This window comes from Dermacentor andersoni, chromosome 5, assembly GCF_023375885.2.
Source record: "Dermacentor andersoni chromosome 5, qqDerAnde1_hic_scaffold, whole genome shotgun sequence".
In the NCBI taxonomy this organism is placed as follows: Eukaryota; Metazoa; Arthropoda; class Arachnida; order Ixodida; family Ixodidae; genus Dermacentor; species Dermacentor andersoni.
In genome coordinates, this window is record NC_092818.1 from 5,926,877 (window position 1) to 5,940,499 (window position 13,623).

Here is a 13,623-nt window from a genome sequence, read left to right on the forward strand (position 1 = left end):
AAGAGAACCACCTCGCCACCTCCAAGAGTGACCATCGCCAAGAGGAGAAAGCGTGAGGTAAGGGATTTAATGTGCACACGGGCAGTTTTAGCTGATGATCACCTGAGTGCCTAACAAACGGCCTTACAGCGGCCTATGACGAAGCGAGGTGGAGGCACAGCCGGGAATATGCACATGCGTGCGAAGTGCTTGCCGTTTTCATCCAGTTTGCCACTCCGCTTTGTCACGGAACACTGTACTACGGCTGTTTGTTCGGCGCTGTTTTGATAAGGTGAAATAACTGGCCGGGGGTACGCTTGCGCATCCAGTGATATTTGTTATTCGTCTTACCACGCGGTGCCCGCAGGTTTGGCTGTTCAGAATTTATGTTGGAATCGCACGACATGAGGCATTACGGTAATATTTTCATGCTCGCGTTAGAGTAGTTGAACTCGGCGTGTAAAAACTTCCTTTGGTAGAATTCGCACTCACAGCTTGCTACTAGCAACGAAATGTCGCAAAAACGAGCGTCGGCACAGCCGCGCCCGTGGCAAGGCGAACGGGCTCAAATAATGAAGTAACGTTGTGAGGTACTGAACTTGTGAGCGTTCGACGTGGTCTAGCCCAATACAAGGCATCGCTGCTGGACAAAAAATGTTTCTTGCCCTTGTTCCTAGAGAACTAGCTATCCATCACGCATGGCAAAATTATCATTTGGAAGTAATTATATTGCATAACTCATTACTTTCTTACTACGCTCATTGATTTGAATTACACCCGCCGTGGTTGCTCAGTGGCTATGGTGTTGGGCTGCTGAGCACAAGGTCGCGGGATCGAATCCCGGCCACGGCGGCCGCATTTCGATGGGGGTGAAATGCGAAAACACCCGTGTACTTAGATTTAGGTGCACGTTAAAGAACCCCAGGTGGTCGAAATTTCCGGAGTCCTCCACTACGGCGTGCCTCATAATCAGAAAGTGGTTTTGGCACGTAAAACCCCATAATTTAATTTTTTTTTATTTGAATTACATTACCAATTACCGTTTTCAAAAAAGTAATGGCATTACTTTACGATTGCTTACAAAACGTTTTCGTGCATACAAGAAGCAAAAATCAAAGTATAAAGGGACGCCAACCTTTCTTCAAAGTAACATACACTTGCCGACATTTCATGCCACCCTCCCCCCTCCCATGCTTCTCCACTACACCTCACCTCACTACCAACGTTCTGGTACCGTACAGAGCTTACTGGTGCATATTTAACGAAAGTAATAAATTACTTTAGCCGTGAAATTACAGACACAAAATAATATACAATACTTAATCACTAGACAACTAGTCGATCACATAAATTACTAAAACAGTATTTCAATTACTGTAAGTAATCCAACTGCTCTCATGTTTGCTGATATGCATGATATGCTGAAATTCATGACATCCATGCCTTGCACTGTTTCAGGTTCTAGCAGAACTCCTTGAGAATCGAGCCCGTGATGAACCTGTTCCACCACCGTCGCCAGTTGAAGAATTTGAAGCAGCCAGAGTGACACAGGCAGATAATGTTGAACAGTTTGAAGTAGCCATTGTGGCACAGGCAGCTGGTGTTGATCAACACGCAAAAAACCACGGAACTTTAGCCAAGCAGTGGCAGTGTGCTTGACATCGCGGAATTGTACCCGTGTTTACAATTTAATGACAAGTTAGTGCTTCGGCATTCTTCCAGCAGCAAGTTCCCAGTGACACTTTAACGCGTTTTTTGTCGTGTCATTGGCACTTGCAGCTGCATGAAAAAACATGCGTACCAGCTAAGATTTCAAACGCGCGAGAAGGTGCAAACATCGCTCTCTCTGTTGGCACAATCGACATCGTCATTGCCCCCGTTGCCGCCATCGTTTTCTGTATCAGCTGTTGGTTCGAACATGTACGACAAAAATACAAGCTGTCTCAGACACGAGAATGTTCCATAATGCTTACAACTCAGCTGTGAAGCCACAACAGAACAGCGTGCTACGCTCTGAAACGGCGGCGCCGACCGGCGATCCCCGTGAATGATGTTACACGGGTCCGAACCAATCACGGGCAACAACGGCGTTGGCGCGATGCCCTGAGGTGCTGGTGCGCGTTTTCTTGCAAAAAGCAGCCGCTTTTGTTTGTTTTCGCCCCTTTTATACGAGATATTCATGTTCAATGGACTGAAAACTGTAGAATGTCGCAGGGAACTCATTTTTTTGGAAAAGTGTTTGAGCTTCCCCTTAAAAAAGATGTTAGTATCATCGGCATACATAATAAGTTCAGGAGAGTTGGGTATAGTTACAATGTCTTTATTGTAAACAAGAAAGAAAACGGTTCTAATATTGACCCCTGTGGAACTCCTTGTATTAACTTTAGCTGTGATGATGTGGTGTCTTTTATATGCACGATTTGATAGCGGCCAATCAAGTAGTCTTTAACGAGCTCTAGTACAACTCCGCGCACACCATATCTGGACAGCTTGTGCAGTAGGATATCGTATTTATTGTATCGAATGCTTTCTTTAAGTCTAGATTTAAAGCAAGTGTTAACTTTTTAGTGTAAATGTTTGTAAGTATGCTATCTTTAATACAGCACAACGCTTCTTCAGTATATCGGTTTTTTTTAAATCTATATTGGCTGCTAGACAAGATTTTGTGTTTGTCAAAAAAAGAAATCAGCCTTTACTTAATTAGACTTTCAAGGATTTTCGACAAAAGGGGGAGCGCCGATATCGCTCGGTAATTTGATAAATTATTTCTATCGCCGCCTTAAAATATAGCTCTTACTCGTGCTATCTTAAGTTTATGTGGGAAAACACCGGTTGTTAGCACGAGATTACTAATGTGAGCAATTTCCCCGAAAGAAGTTGAGAGATTTTCTTTAATTCTTTAGAGCCAACTTCGTCAATTCTAGAGGCGACATTACTTTTCAGCAGTTTTATGGACGCTTCCACTTCGGTAGGAGTTGTTGGTTGCATGAATATTGTTTGTTCTAACATGGGTATAGCTGTTATATTAGTCTCACAATCAATTGCATTAGGCTCTTCATAACATCCTGCATTTAAGAAATTGGCATTCATTGAGTTAGCGAGATCCTCAACACAAATAGTTTTACTAGTTATAGTCATTTCTTTTCTATCACCATACTGTTTCTTTCTATTTGTTAAAGTATTTACCATTTCCCACACCTTCTTAGGGTTGTCGCAAATGTTCTCAAATTTCTGTGTAGTAATTACTTTTAGCTTTTCTTAAATCATTGTTCAGAGAATTTTGGAATTTTCTTGTACCTACAAAACACTTCAGGATCCGGGTGACTGAGGAATTCGTGGTATAATTTGTTCTTATCCTTTATACGCTGATATAGACTTTTCTTTTTCCAAGGCTTCCTGAATTTTTATTTCTACGCACCACGTCTTTCTCAGGTGGAAATGCTTTGTCAAAACAGCTATTGATCATGCGAAAAAACATATCATGTGCAATGTCGACATGGCTCTGCTCTAATATAACGCTCCAGTCATGCCCTTGATTTAAGTTAACGAATACCTTCAATGAGCTATCATTTGAGTTTCGTAGAAAAGATACCTGCTCATCAGCCTTATTTTCATATCGAGTAGTCAGTAGAAAGACTGGCAGATGGTCACTAATATCGGAAGAAAAAGCACCCGGTTTTATATAATCTGCACTGTTTGTTATGCAGACATCCAATAACATAGCACTGTGTGTTGTGATTATAGTGGGTATATCTATGTAATTTAGACAGGCGTACGTTGAGAACAGGGGCGTAAATTCTCTAGAGTACGGGTCTGAGGATTTCAGGTCAATATTTATGTCGCCCATAATGACAAATGTGCCCCTATTGAAAGCTTTGTCACATAAACGGGTCTCAAATAACTGAAGAAAATTTTCTTTTTTCCTAGAGGTGGCGTATAGAAAACTACTGCTGTTATCTTGCCAACGCTTAAAGATAAATATTCGACATCGTCATTCATGACGGATAGGTAAAGCAGCTTTTCACATGTAAGTGTACCCTTAAAATATATAGCCTTCCTTACACTACGGCCCAAATGCTGAGAATGGTACTCAGGTAGACACGGTACTTCATTTCCGTGAATCCAAGTTTCTGAGAACATTATCACGCCAAATGATGCGGTACGGGAGCCAAGAAAGTGGGTAATGTCCTGAACTTTCTTGCTGATGCTTCTGCTATAGACATGCAGAATGCAAAAATTCATTGTGGAGAGAGAATTTAGAAGTAAAAGCATCAATCGTATAATAATTTATCTTATGCTCTAGATCACCCATGACGAAATGAGGGCCAAACATGTTCAGAAGATGTTACGCTCGAAGGGTATGCCACTATGAATGCGCAGCCGTATCAGCACATACCTTACTCAGATCTGCTTGTGTGGCAACACGGATTACAGGCGAGCCTTCATCTTTTCTTGCCAAATTTTCCCGCCGTCTCTCCAGACCAATTTCCAGTTTGCAGCTTTCTTTTTTTCTTTAGGGGGGGGGGGGGGGGGGGTTTGCGGCTGCAAGCAGCGCCTTATTATCTTGCGTGATATTCTCGTTTACGTAAACGGGCGTCTTCGCTTTATTTCCAAACACTAAACTGTCTATCCTTTGTTTTCTGCAGTTTGACAAGAACGCATTGCGTTTGCTCTGTCGCACAAAACGAGCAATAATGTTGTGCACACCCTGCTGCGAGCCACGTACCCAGGGACACGTGTCAAGATCGGCTTCTTCGACAAGCTCACCCACGCTTTCCCTAATATTTTTTATTGTGTTCACCGGGTCATCTCCCACCAGTGCTCCTTTTATTTCTACATTATTGAGGCGCTGGTATTGCTCCAATTCGTCACACTTCTGAACGAGCTTTTCATTTTCCGCTTTCAGTGCGCTATTCTGGTTTACAATGTCATGCATTTCCTTCCTGAGCTGTTTATGTAATCTGCTATGCCCTTTACGTCATTTCAAATGTCCGTACAGAACGATACGCTGTCCTTCAGTTCCCTCATATCTGATGTGTAGTCTCGCTTGAAAATGTCAAATGCTCTCACTAATTCCCGGAGGTCTTTTATATCCAATGCATCTTTTTTAACATCCCCACCGGCGTCTTTTGCAGCTCTTTTTGCCACCACAAACACTTTTACAAACACTTTGTGCTAAGTTCGACAGGTGTGCACAGAAAACAAATACTGCTAACAAATAGAAAACAATATCGTGTGACTGCCTAACCGTTTCCAAGGACCGACTCGGAAGGATAGCCCGTACAACAGAGAGAGTGTGACGAGACCCGCAGTCGGCAAAAACAAACGGCACAACTGCGAGCGCCACTTCTTCAAGGACCAACGGAACCCCGGGAAGCGTCTGCACACTGCACGAACAAATCATTGACCCATCGTATTCCACCCGTATAAAACCCATAACATCACCCATGACACACAATGCAACCTGATGGCACCAATAAACACCTCAGAAAGCATAGCAACCGCAATTAGTTCTTCATAAACATTTATAGTTCAATAGGAGAGTTTGCTAAAAACAGCCATCATTAAGCGTTCTGCGCATAGCTTGTCACAGTGACGAGCATAGGTTTGCGCGTCATTATGGTGAGATCTTGCGTAAAGGTAACACGAATTTCTCATTTATTTCTAAAATAAATGGATTCATTCCTGTGAAGTGGTAAAGAACTGGTTTACCTAGAACAATGAGCTAGCAATATTGTTTACTCTTTTTCCGAATATATCGCACCATAAAGGGATAAAAAGGGCACATAAGGAGGTGTCCCTCTTTATGAGACGTCTAAAGCTTCCAATATCAGTTGGGCGCTCTCATTGCGGCAAATCGATACATTAATGCTACCTATAAAGCGTGGTTCACAGTCACATTCTGCACAATGCAGTGTCTAATAGTTATCTCTAGATTGCTTAGGCACCTAATTGTGCTAACGCATCGTTGGAACAGCGTCCAGTTTCGCACCATACAAACACTCGGTGAAAATATTAATTTCGTATACAACATTGCATAACAATAAATAATATGGGATACAAGGTTTCTTCCTTGGCTGGTATTTGTCCATCATGATTATTTGTTCACATGCTACAGTGAAAAATAACCTAACTTCTGCATTGTAAGCAACCTCCGTTATATTATGAGATAAATGTCGCATGTGCTCAATTATCACAACGCTTTGAGTCGAGCACCTGTCCTACTCAAGAGAGCCAGGATTCCTGTGTTTGAAAATGAAAATACCGGGCCCTTGAAGTAAGTTTTACCTGGTACTCTGTAAACTATAGTCTTTGTCTACGAAGGAAAGCTCGTTTCCAGCTGAGAAAGACAAGACAAGCAAGCGGGTGCCGTCATGAATTGACGTGTTTTTAACAATCCTGGAAAGAGGACTGCTGTGGGACAGGGGCGTAGATTGCTAAAATATTCTTAGATAAGAGCGCATTTGTTTGAGTACTATGTCGGGCAAGTTGGTTTATACTTTGCGTCCTGTGGCGCGAAGTATAAACCCGTGAGAAATAGGAGAGATAAGGAGCACCATGAGTTTCTTTCACGGGGATGTTTATTTTGCGCCACAGTGCGTTGGATTAACTGAGCACCAACTCGCCGAACATAGCACCAGCCATGTCATATAAAGGTATGTACCTGAAAAACAGTCTGGGGGACGCTCGAGGGTGAAATCAGACAACTCAAGCTAAAATCGGGATTCCCGTCATAAAAACACATCGTGTAACTTTGTTTATATTTAATTCTTAGACGTATAAACAAGCTCATCAGCAAATTTGGTTGCAATCTGCGCCGCGCGAAAAAACAAAACGGGCCTTCTCCCGCACTCGCTATCATAGCGCACATAGGCGCGCCTACGAACGCTATGGTAAAGATGCGGCCGCAGAGCAGGCAAGAAACCGAACACGCCGTCAATGCGAGCGTTTGAAAGTTTGCTTTCCGCGCGTTTTAATCATGGCGACGTTCCATAGAGAGCTGGAGCTAGAAAATGCAGCCCAGATGAGGAAGCACGTCCAGCAAGCAACTGTGGAATGTACTTCAGGAGCGCAGGTTCCAATCAGTCGGCCGAAGTGAGTGGACGTGTCGTCGGCGCGCTCCGCAAACACCGAGACTACGCGACCTTCACAGACCGCCCTTGCCCGGGCCGCTTTCGCCGGGAGTCATATGGGAAGCGGCTTTCTCGCCGTTGCCCGCCGACCGCCTTTTCTTCCCGGGACGTTTTTGCCGCTCCCCGCGCCCCTACAGCTCTGAAGAATTTACAACGCGTGTGCTCCTGCCGGGGCCATAGCTGCCTTGGCGTGTTTTCTACACCATGAACCAAGAGCCCCAAACGACCAGCTCTTCCGAGGCCCATGTTCTAAACGGGCGCGCAAAGGCCCTTCGGCCAATTCACCGCTCTGTTTCGATGGAGCATTTATCTACCGCAACGTCATTTTCCAACGAGCAGAAGACGCAATCAGCGACGGAGAACGCCGCCGCGCGTTCGTCGACAACAACGAAGACGCCCGAGGTGGATACCGCGTGAGTGGCCGCCGATCCCATCGTCGCCAATTTTCCTTAACAACAACGAGAGGTAGGCACTCCGACCGGAGAAAAGATGGAGGAAGATGCTACCCCGAACATTTACGACGACAAAACTGACGACGACACAGGTGGCTGTTGGAAGACAGCCATACATAAGCGACGCATCCGTCAAACGCACGCTAAGACGCAACCCTCCGAGAACAGCTTGGGCCTTCCGGAAGCCTCCCAGCCTACCGTACGCAAGCGCAGTCGGAATCAGAACCTGCCTCAACTTCCTTTGCACGATGAAAAGATAATTCTGCGGCCTCACCGAGGACTTTGCCTCGATAAGCGGACGCGCCCAGAACTCGAAAGTGCTATATGGAGTGCAGGCGGCTTGACCACCGACGATGGTCAGGACATCGCATTCCGACTGTGACCTCAGCAGAACTTGGCAATCATCAGCACACCCCAGTCACACGTAGCCAACGCATTGTACAAGGTGAGGGAGCTGAACCTTGGTCAGCGGGTCTATCCCATCCCAACATATTTTGCGGCCCCAGACAACTCATGCAAGTGAATTGTTCCTGGTATTTTGCCCGGTACACCGTCTTCCAAGCCAGTGGGTGAGCTTTTGGCTCCTGGAACTCAAATACTTGAAGCACGAATGATGGGTCAAACCAACGTTGCTTTGGTAACATTTGAAGGACTTAAAGTGCCTCGCTACGTGCATTTCTATGGTGCAGAACTCCGCTGCTACCCCCATCGACCCCGCCAACTGGTCTGCAAGATATGTCACAAGCGCGGCCATTGGGCTGATTACTGTCCTACGCCTCACGTGGTCATTTGCGCGACGTGCGGGACTGACATTCCCACCCCGTCACATCCATGCACCCCACACTGCAGATCCTGCGACGGGACCCACCCTACAGCGGATCCAAACTGCCCGCGGCGTGCTAGGCAGACACTGAACAAAGCTTGGGTGCGGAAAGCTCTCGAGAAAGAGCAGCGTGAACTCCAACCCTCCAGCAACCCGACCACTACCACAGATGCGGCGGAGACCCGAACGTCGCGCGCCCCAACGAAGGAGACTAGACAAGTCCGGTCGGAGACCAGTTCGAGATCCCGTCGCAAGTTCCGGACCCGCTCCAAGTCTCGGTCCCGGTCCCGCGAGGCATCGGTGCGCCTCCCAGAGAGGCACCCTCCTTCCCCATCTTCCCAACAACCCTACAAGGAGGCCCTGCAGACCAACGCCCCAGCCAAGGTGACCCTGGTCCCTTCAGGGGTTCCGCGGACCCCGGAGAAGAAAACAGCTATGGAGGCGCCTCGGGAGGTAGGTCGCGCGGAGGGTCCCCCACAGCTCGCTCCGCCCCGTAAATCTCTCCCTACCTCTTCCCCTATTACCAATTCGTTATCAAATCCCGATCCTCTAATAGAAATAGCCCGCCTACGTCGTGACATAGAGGCGCGCTGTGAGCGCCTGCAAAAAAAATGGACGCGCTGGTGGCAGACATGAGCACTAGTATGCAGGCAGCTCTCGACATGATAGAACGCCAAATGGAGGCCCTTCAAATAGGGAATACGGAGCAAGTGAAATCATGTATAGAATGCACTTTCGCACGCATGCAAGTTCGCACGCATGCAAGTTTCGCACGCATGCAAGCGGAGTTCTCGTGCTGACTGCGGTGGTTTGAAGGAGGTCACCGCTTAAATCTTACTAGGATCGGGTGTGACGCCATTTTTGTTGACCAAGTGTCCCAGGACAAGTGTTTGACGTTCGCTGACGTTTGACGTTCGCTGTTCGTAGAGACGTCCGTAGTTAGTGCCGCTATTGAGCTACATGCGGCTTTATCGAAGAGAGCGATTTTCATACCGCGAGGAAGGACAACCGGCGTGGCGGAACAGTTCAGCACCCACAATGTGGCGACTCCTTTCGTCATGCACACGACAGAGCAGGGCACCAGTATATCTTTTTTAGCACAGTTTATGTGGAGAGGCCTAACTACAAGGTCAACACAATCAGCATCAACAGTAGTTGCAGAAACACGAACGGGCGTCAGGCCCACGATGGTGCAATCACTTCATCAAGAACATTGAGTGTGTCTGTGCCCCTGTCTTCACCACCCGAGCTTTGTTCGGAATGTCCTGATATAAATAACTCCTTCAATGATATTTCGCCACATCCACAGTCCACGAAAGCGCCGCACTGTTCAAGAAAATCGATACCAAGAATAACATCGTGCGAACAACGAGAAAGAACAAGGAATTCCGACACAAACACTTTCCCAGCCAACAAAACACTCACAGCGCAAACACCAAGGGGATGAAGCCACTCGCCGCCTACTCCACGAAAGGTAATACCGCCGTTCCAAGAAAACATAACTTTGTGGCGTAGACGGTTTTTGAAAGCGAGGCTCATCATAGACACGGTCGCCCCAGTATCAACCAACGCCATGGTCGGTATTCCGTCAAGCGAGACATTGACTTTGTTTTTGAACATCACAACAGGCAGAGGTATTTCTTGCAAAGAACATCGGGCGACCACACCTCCATAGACCGCGGATGCTAGGTTCCCGGCGGCGGTGAGGAAGAGCGGCGCCGAGGGGACGGAGAGCGACGGGGGCGGTTATTTGGTGGCGTCAAACTCCGCTCAGATGCTGGCGAATCGCTGCGTCTGGTCTCGTGTGAGAAGTGGTTCATTGGAAGCAAATCGGTCGTCCGCAAGTCATATGAAGTAAGGGTTCTGGGTGGCGAGAACATCGGTGGTATCCTACGTGATTGACGGCCTTGCCGACAATACCGAGCTATATGGCCTGTGGAACCGCAGTTGTAGCACACGCGAGGGTCGCGGTTCACAGCGTCTTCCTCGAAACGAATGGTAGGCGGCTGCGGGCTGCGGGCTGCAAGAAAGTTCGTTGTCATGTGGATAACGTGTGTCTGCTGCTTGCTGAAATCCGCTATATCGTTCATAAGTCACGTCGTTGTAGTAGGGTCGGTGCTGTTCTTGTCGCGGCCTGACAGAAGTCACAGGGCCTCGGGGGTAGAAACGCGGCTGCTCTCGTTGTGGCCGAGCGTCATAAGCAGGTTCCTGTCGTAGAGACGTGGCTGCTGTCGAGGCGCGAGTTCATAATCTTCAGTGCCCCTTGACGCAGGATACGGGGAGAAGAATGCCATGTTTGGCTCGAAATCTGGTGGTAGGTGGAAGCTATGAGTGCCAGGATGTGTCACTTGCACGTGCAGACTGAGCTCTTCCCGAACTATTTGTCGGATCGTTGATGCAAGATCAAGGGGCTGGTCGCTGTCCACGCTTGCAACTTTCGTCACATTGGCTAGCCTGCCAAACTTCGGCGTGATGCGCCTCATCTTTAGTTGCTCGAAAGTGCGACAGTGCCGAATGATGACAGCGAGGGAAGCCAGGTTGTCCGTTGTGATGAGGAAATTATAAACGTCTTCGGCAATTCCTTTCAGGATGTGCCCGACTTTGTCTTTCTCAGACATTCCAGAGTCAGCATCCTACACAGTTTTATTACCGCCTCAATGTAGGTCGTGCAGGTTTCGCCTGGCACTTGCGCATGTTGCAGTAGCGTCTGTTCTGCCCTTTTCTTTTTCGTCGCCTAGTCGCCGAATCACTCTTTGATTTCTGAAACAAATCTTGCCCATGTTGTGAATGTTTCCTCGGGATTGTCGAACTACAACAATGCAGTATCCGTTAGAAAGAACACGACGTTCGAAAGCTGAGAAGCGCTGTTCCACTTGTCGGCGGCACTCACCCGGTGATAATGGATGAGCCACTCCTCGACGTCTTCGTCCGATCTTCCGGCGAATGGACGCGCATCTCTCAGTTGCAGAACAGAACTTGTCGGCGCAGCAGTTGGAATGGGCCGTTGTTCGTCTGCGTCGTGGGACATAGTCAACTCCGGTGGATTCGGTGGGAGTCCAGCAAGGCGACGGCTCCGTTGAAGAACATGTGGTTCAGGCTCGGTCTTCGGGTGTCGATTACCCCGCACCTTCCACCACAACTGTTACGAAGAGTTGCGAGAAAACATTTTGCACGAGATATTGTAAAAACTAGACATTGTCAAATAAAAAAAAAATGGAACATCATTGCAGGCTGCAGCCGCCCTGCGGTAAAAGCGTGACAGAAAATTTTTGAAGCTGGGCGCCTCGCTTCGAGCGACTAGACGACCAGCGTCGCAGTTCAGTCTAGACAGCTGTTCGGCCAAAGTGCTTGTGAGCGATGATGATCCACCCTGCTTAGACATTCAGTGTTCCGCACAATGCTTGATGATAAATTGTTCGCGATACAAGCAAAAATTATGGGGTTTTACGTGCCGAAACCACTTTCTGATTATGAGGCACGCCGTAGTGGAGGACTCCGGAAATTTCGACCACCTGGGGTTCTTTAACGTGCACCTAAATCTAAGTACACGGGTGTTTTCGCATTTCGCCCCCATCGAAATGCGGCCGCCGCGGCCGGGATTCGATCCCGCGACCTCGTGCTCAGCAGCCCAACACCATAGCCACTGAGCAGCCACGGCGGGTGCGATACAAGCAAGGACAATTCGTACTGCATGTTTTCAAAAATACGATCAAATATCAATGTAAAACGATCACATGATCCCATTCCTTGTATGTTGAATCAATTATTAAAAAAAAAGCCAGTTCTTAGTCTGTGCTCGCATCGTCTTCTTCTTTGTCTTTTGTTCGAGTTGCGCTGCTCACCTCTAAACTTATGTTCAGCTACCAACTCGCATAGCTTGTAGTTTTAATTCACTATAAATGCGCTGGCCGAATTCGATGCAAGTTTAACACTGGAATTCGTAGATGACCAGGCTTGGGCTTTTTTTTCCTTCTCACCCTTTCTCCTGGAGGTCCTTGGGCTCCTTGAGGTCCATTCGCACCTGTCTTGCCCTGCAGAAATGTCAGACACCGCCTCTGTTAGAGCAATCACGAAAGAAAGCACTGGCTGGAAAAGCCGTCCCAGAAATTGAGAACTCCAAGTCAAAGGTATTAGATTTTAGAAAACAAAAACTGGAAGTATGCGAATATTTGTAACTTTAGGTACAAATCGAAACAGATTTTCTACTAGACTCTTCTTCAATTGGAGGTTCGACCATTTGAAATTGCCAGAAATTCATCCAGTTGGAATGCTAAGAGACCACCACTGTTTTATCATAGTACACGAAGGAAGCCTGAAGCAAGTTGACACTTGCGGATGAAGCTCCTGCGGTTCTTGCACAAGTGAAGAAGTTTTTGAGCTAACGCAAGGACGGGTAGGATGCTAGTTTCCAGCTCTTAAATAAGTATGCCTCCCCTTAAGACGCCTGTGAAATTGCTGTCTTCGTTTCATAATATAAGTATTTATGGAGTTTAGAGTGCAAAAAACCACCATATGATTACGAAGCACACCGTATTGGTTAGCTCCACAGCACTTTGGACCACCCGGGATTCCTCAACGTGTGCACGGTAAGCGCGCGCTCTTGCTTTCTGCCTCCGTCGTAGGGCCGAAATCGAACCCATCACCACCTCAAGTTGGGCAGCGCAGCATCAGTGGTCTACGGCTGCGTGTTGTCCCAATTTTGGCCAAGCAGTTGGCTGTTTAAAACAACGTGTGGGGCGGCAATATTTCACTTAGCTCCTTCAATCCGCACCAGAAAATTACGTGTCTGCTGAAACGTTGCTTGTATATTCAATTTTTCGATTGGAATGTGCCACCAGTTAAAAGGTGATTTTTTCTCGGTTTCTCATTTGCGCGCCAAAATCCAGCTGATAACGCCATGAGATATAAGAAATAGCCCAAAGATACCTTATGTCCCTAAATTCTCTATACATAAACTTAATCTTTCATTATGCTTTAAAATTGCAAATATTTAGTATTTGATTGGATATCTTGAAACCGTTTTTGTCCTATTTTTCTTAATTTCACTTGAAAATTACGTTATTCTAGCACCCCTGCAAAAAAGAACAAAAGAAAATCTGCAACGCCCCTAACCTGCTCACCAAAGAAATACAGCTGCGATGCGGCCAAATCTAAAAAAAGAAAGTAGGAGGACGCCGAAACTTCGCCTTTAAGACAGGAGCGCGATAGTATTCAAGATACCTGACTGCTTCTCACG

General features: G+C 47.0%; 1 protein-coding gene across 1 annotated transcript in view; it reads right to left on the reverse strand.

The window, feature by feature from the left end:
• Positions 1 to 13,623, reverse strand: part of LOC126529915 (uncharacterized) — a 934,270-nt gene that overhangs the window by 383,006 nt on the left and 537,641 nt on the right. Inside the window, exon 22 of the mRNA XM_050177364.3 lies at positions 12,365 to 12,418. Coding sequence (XP_050033321.1) covers positions 12,365 to 12,418 — 54 coding nt within the window. The remainder of the gene's footprint in view (positions 1 to 12,364; positions 12,419 to 13,623) is intronic.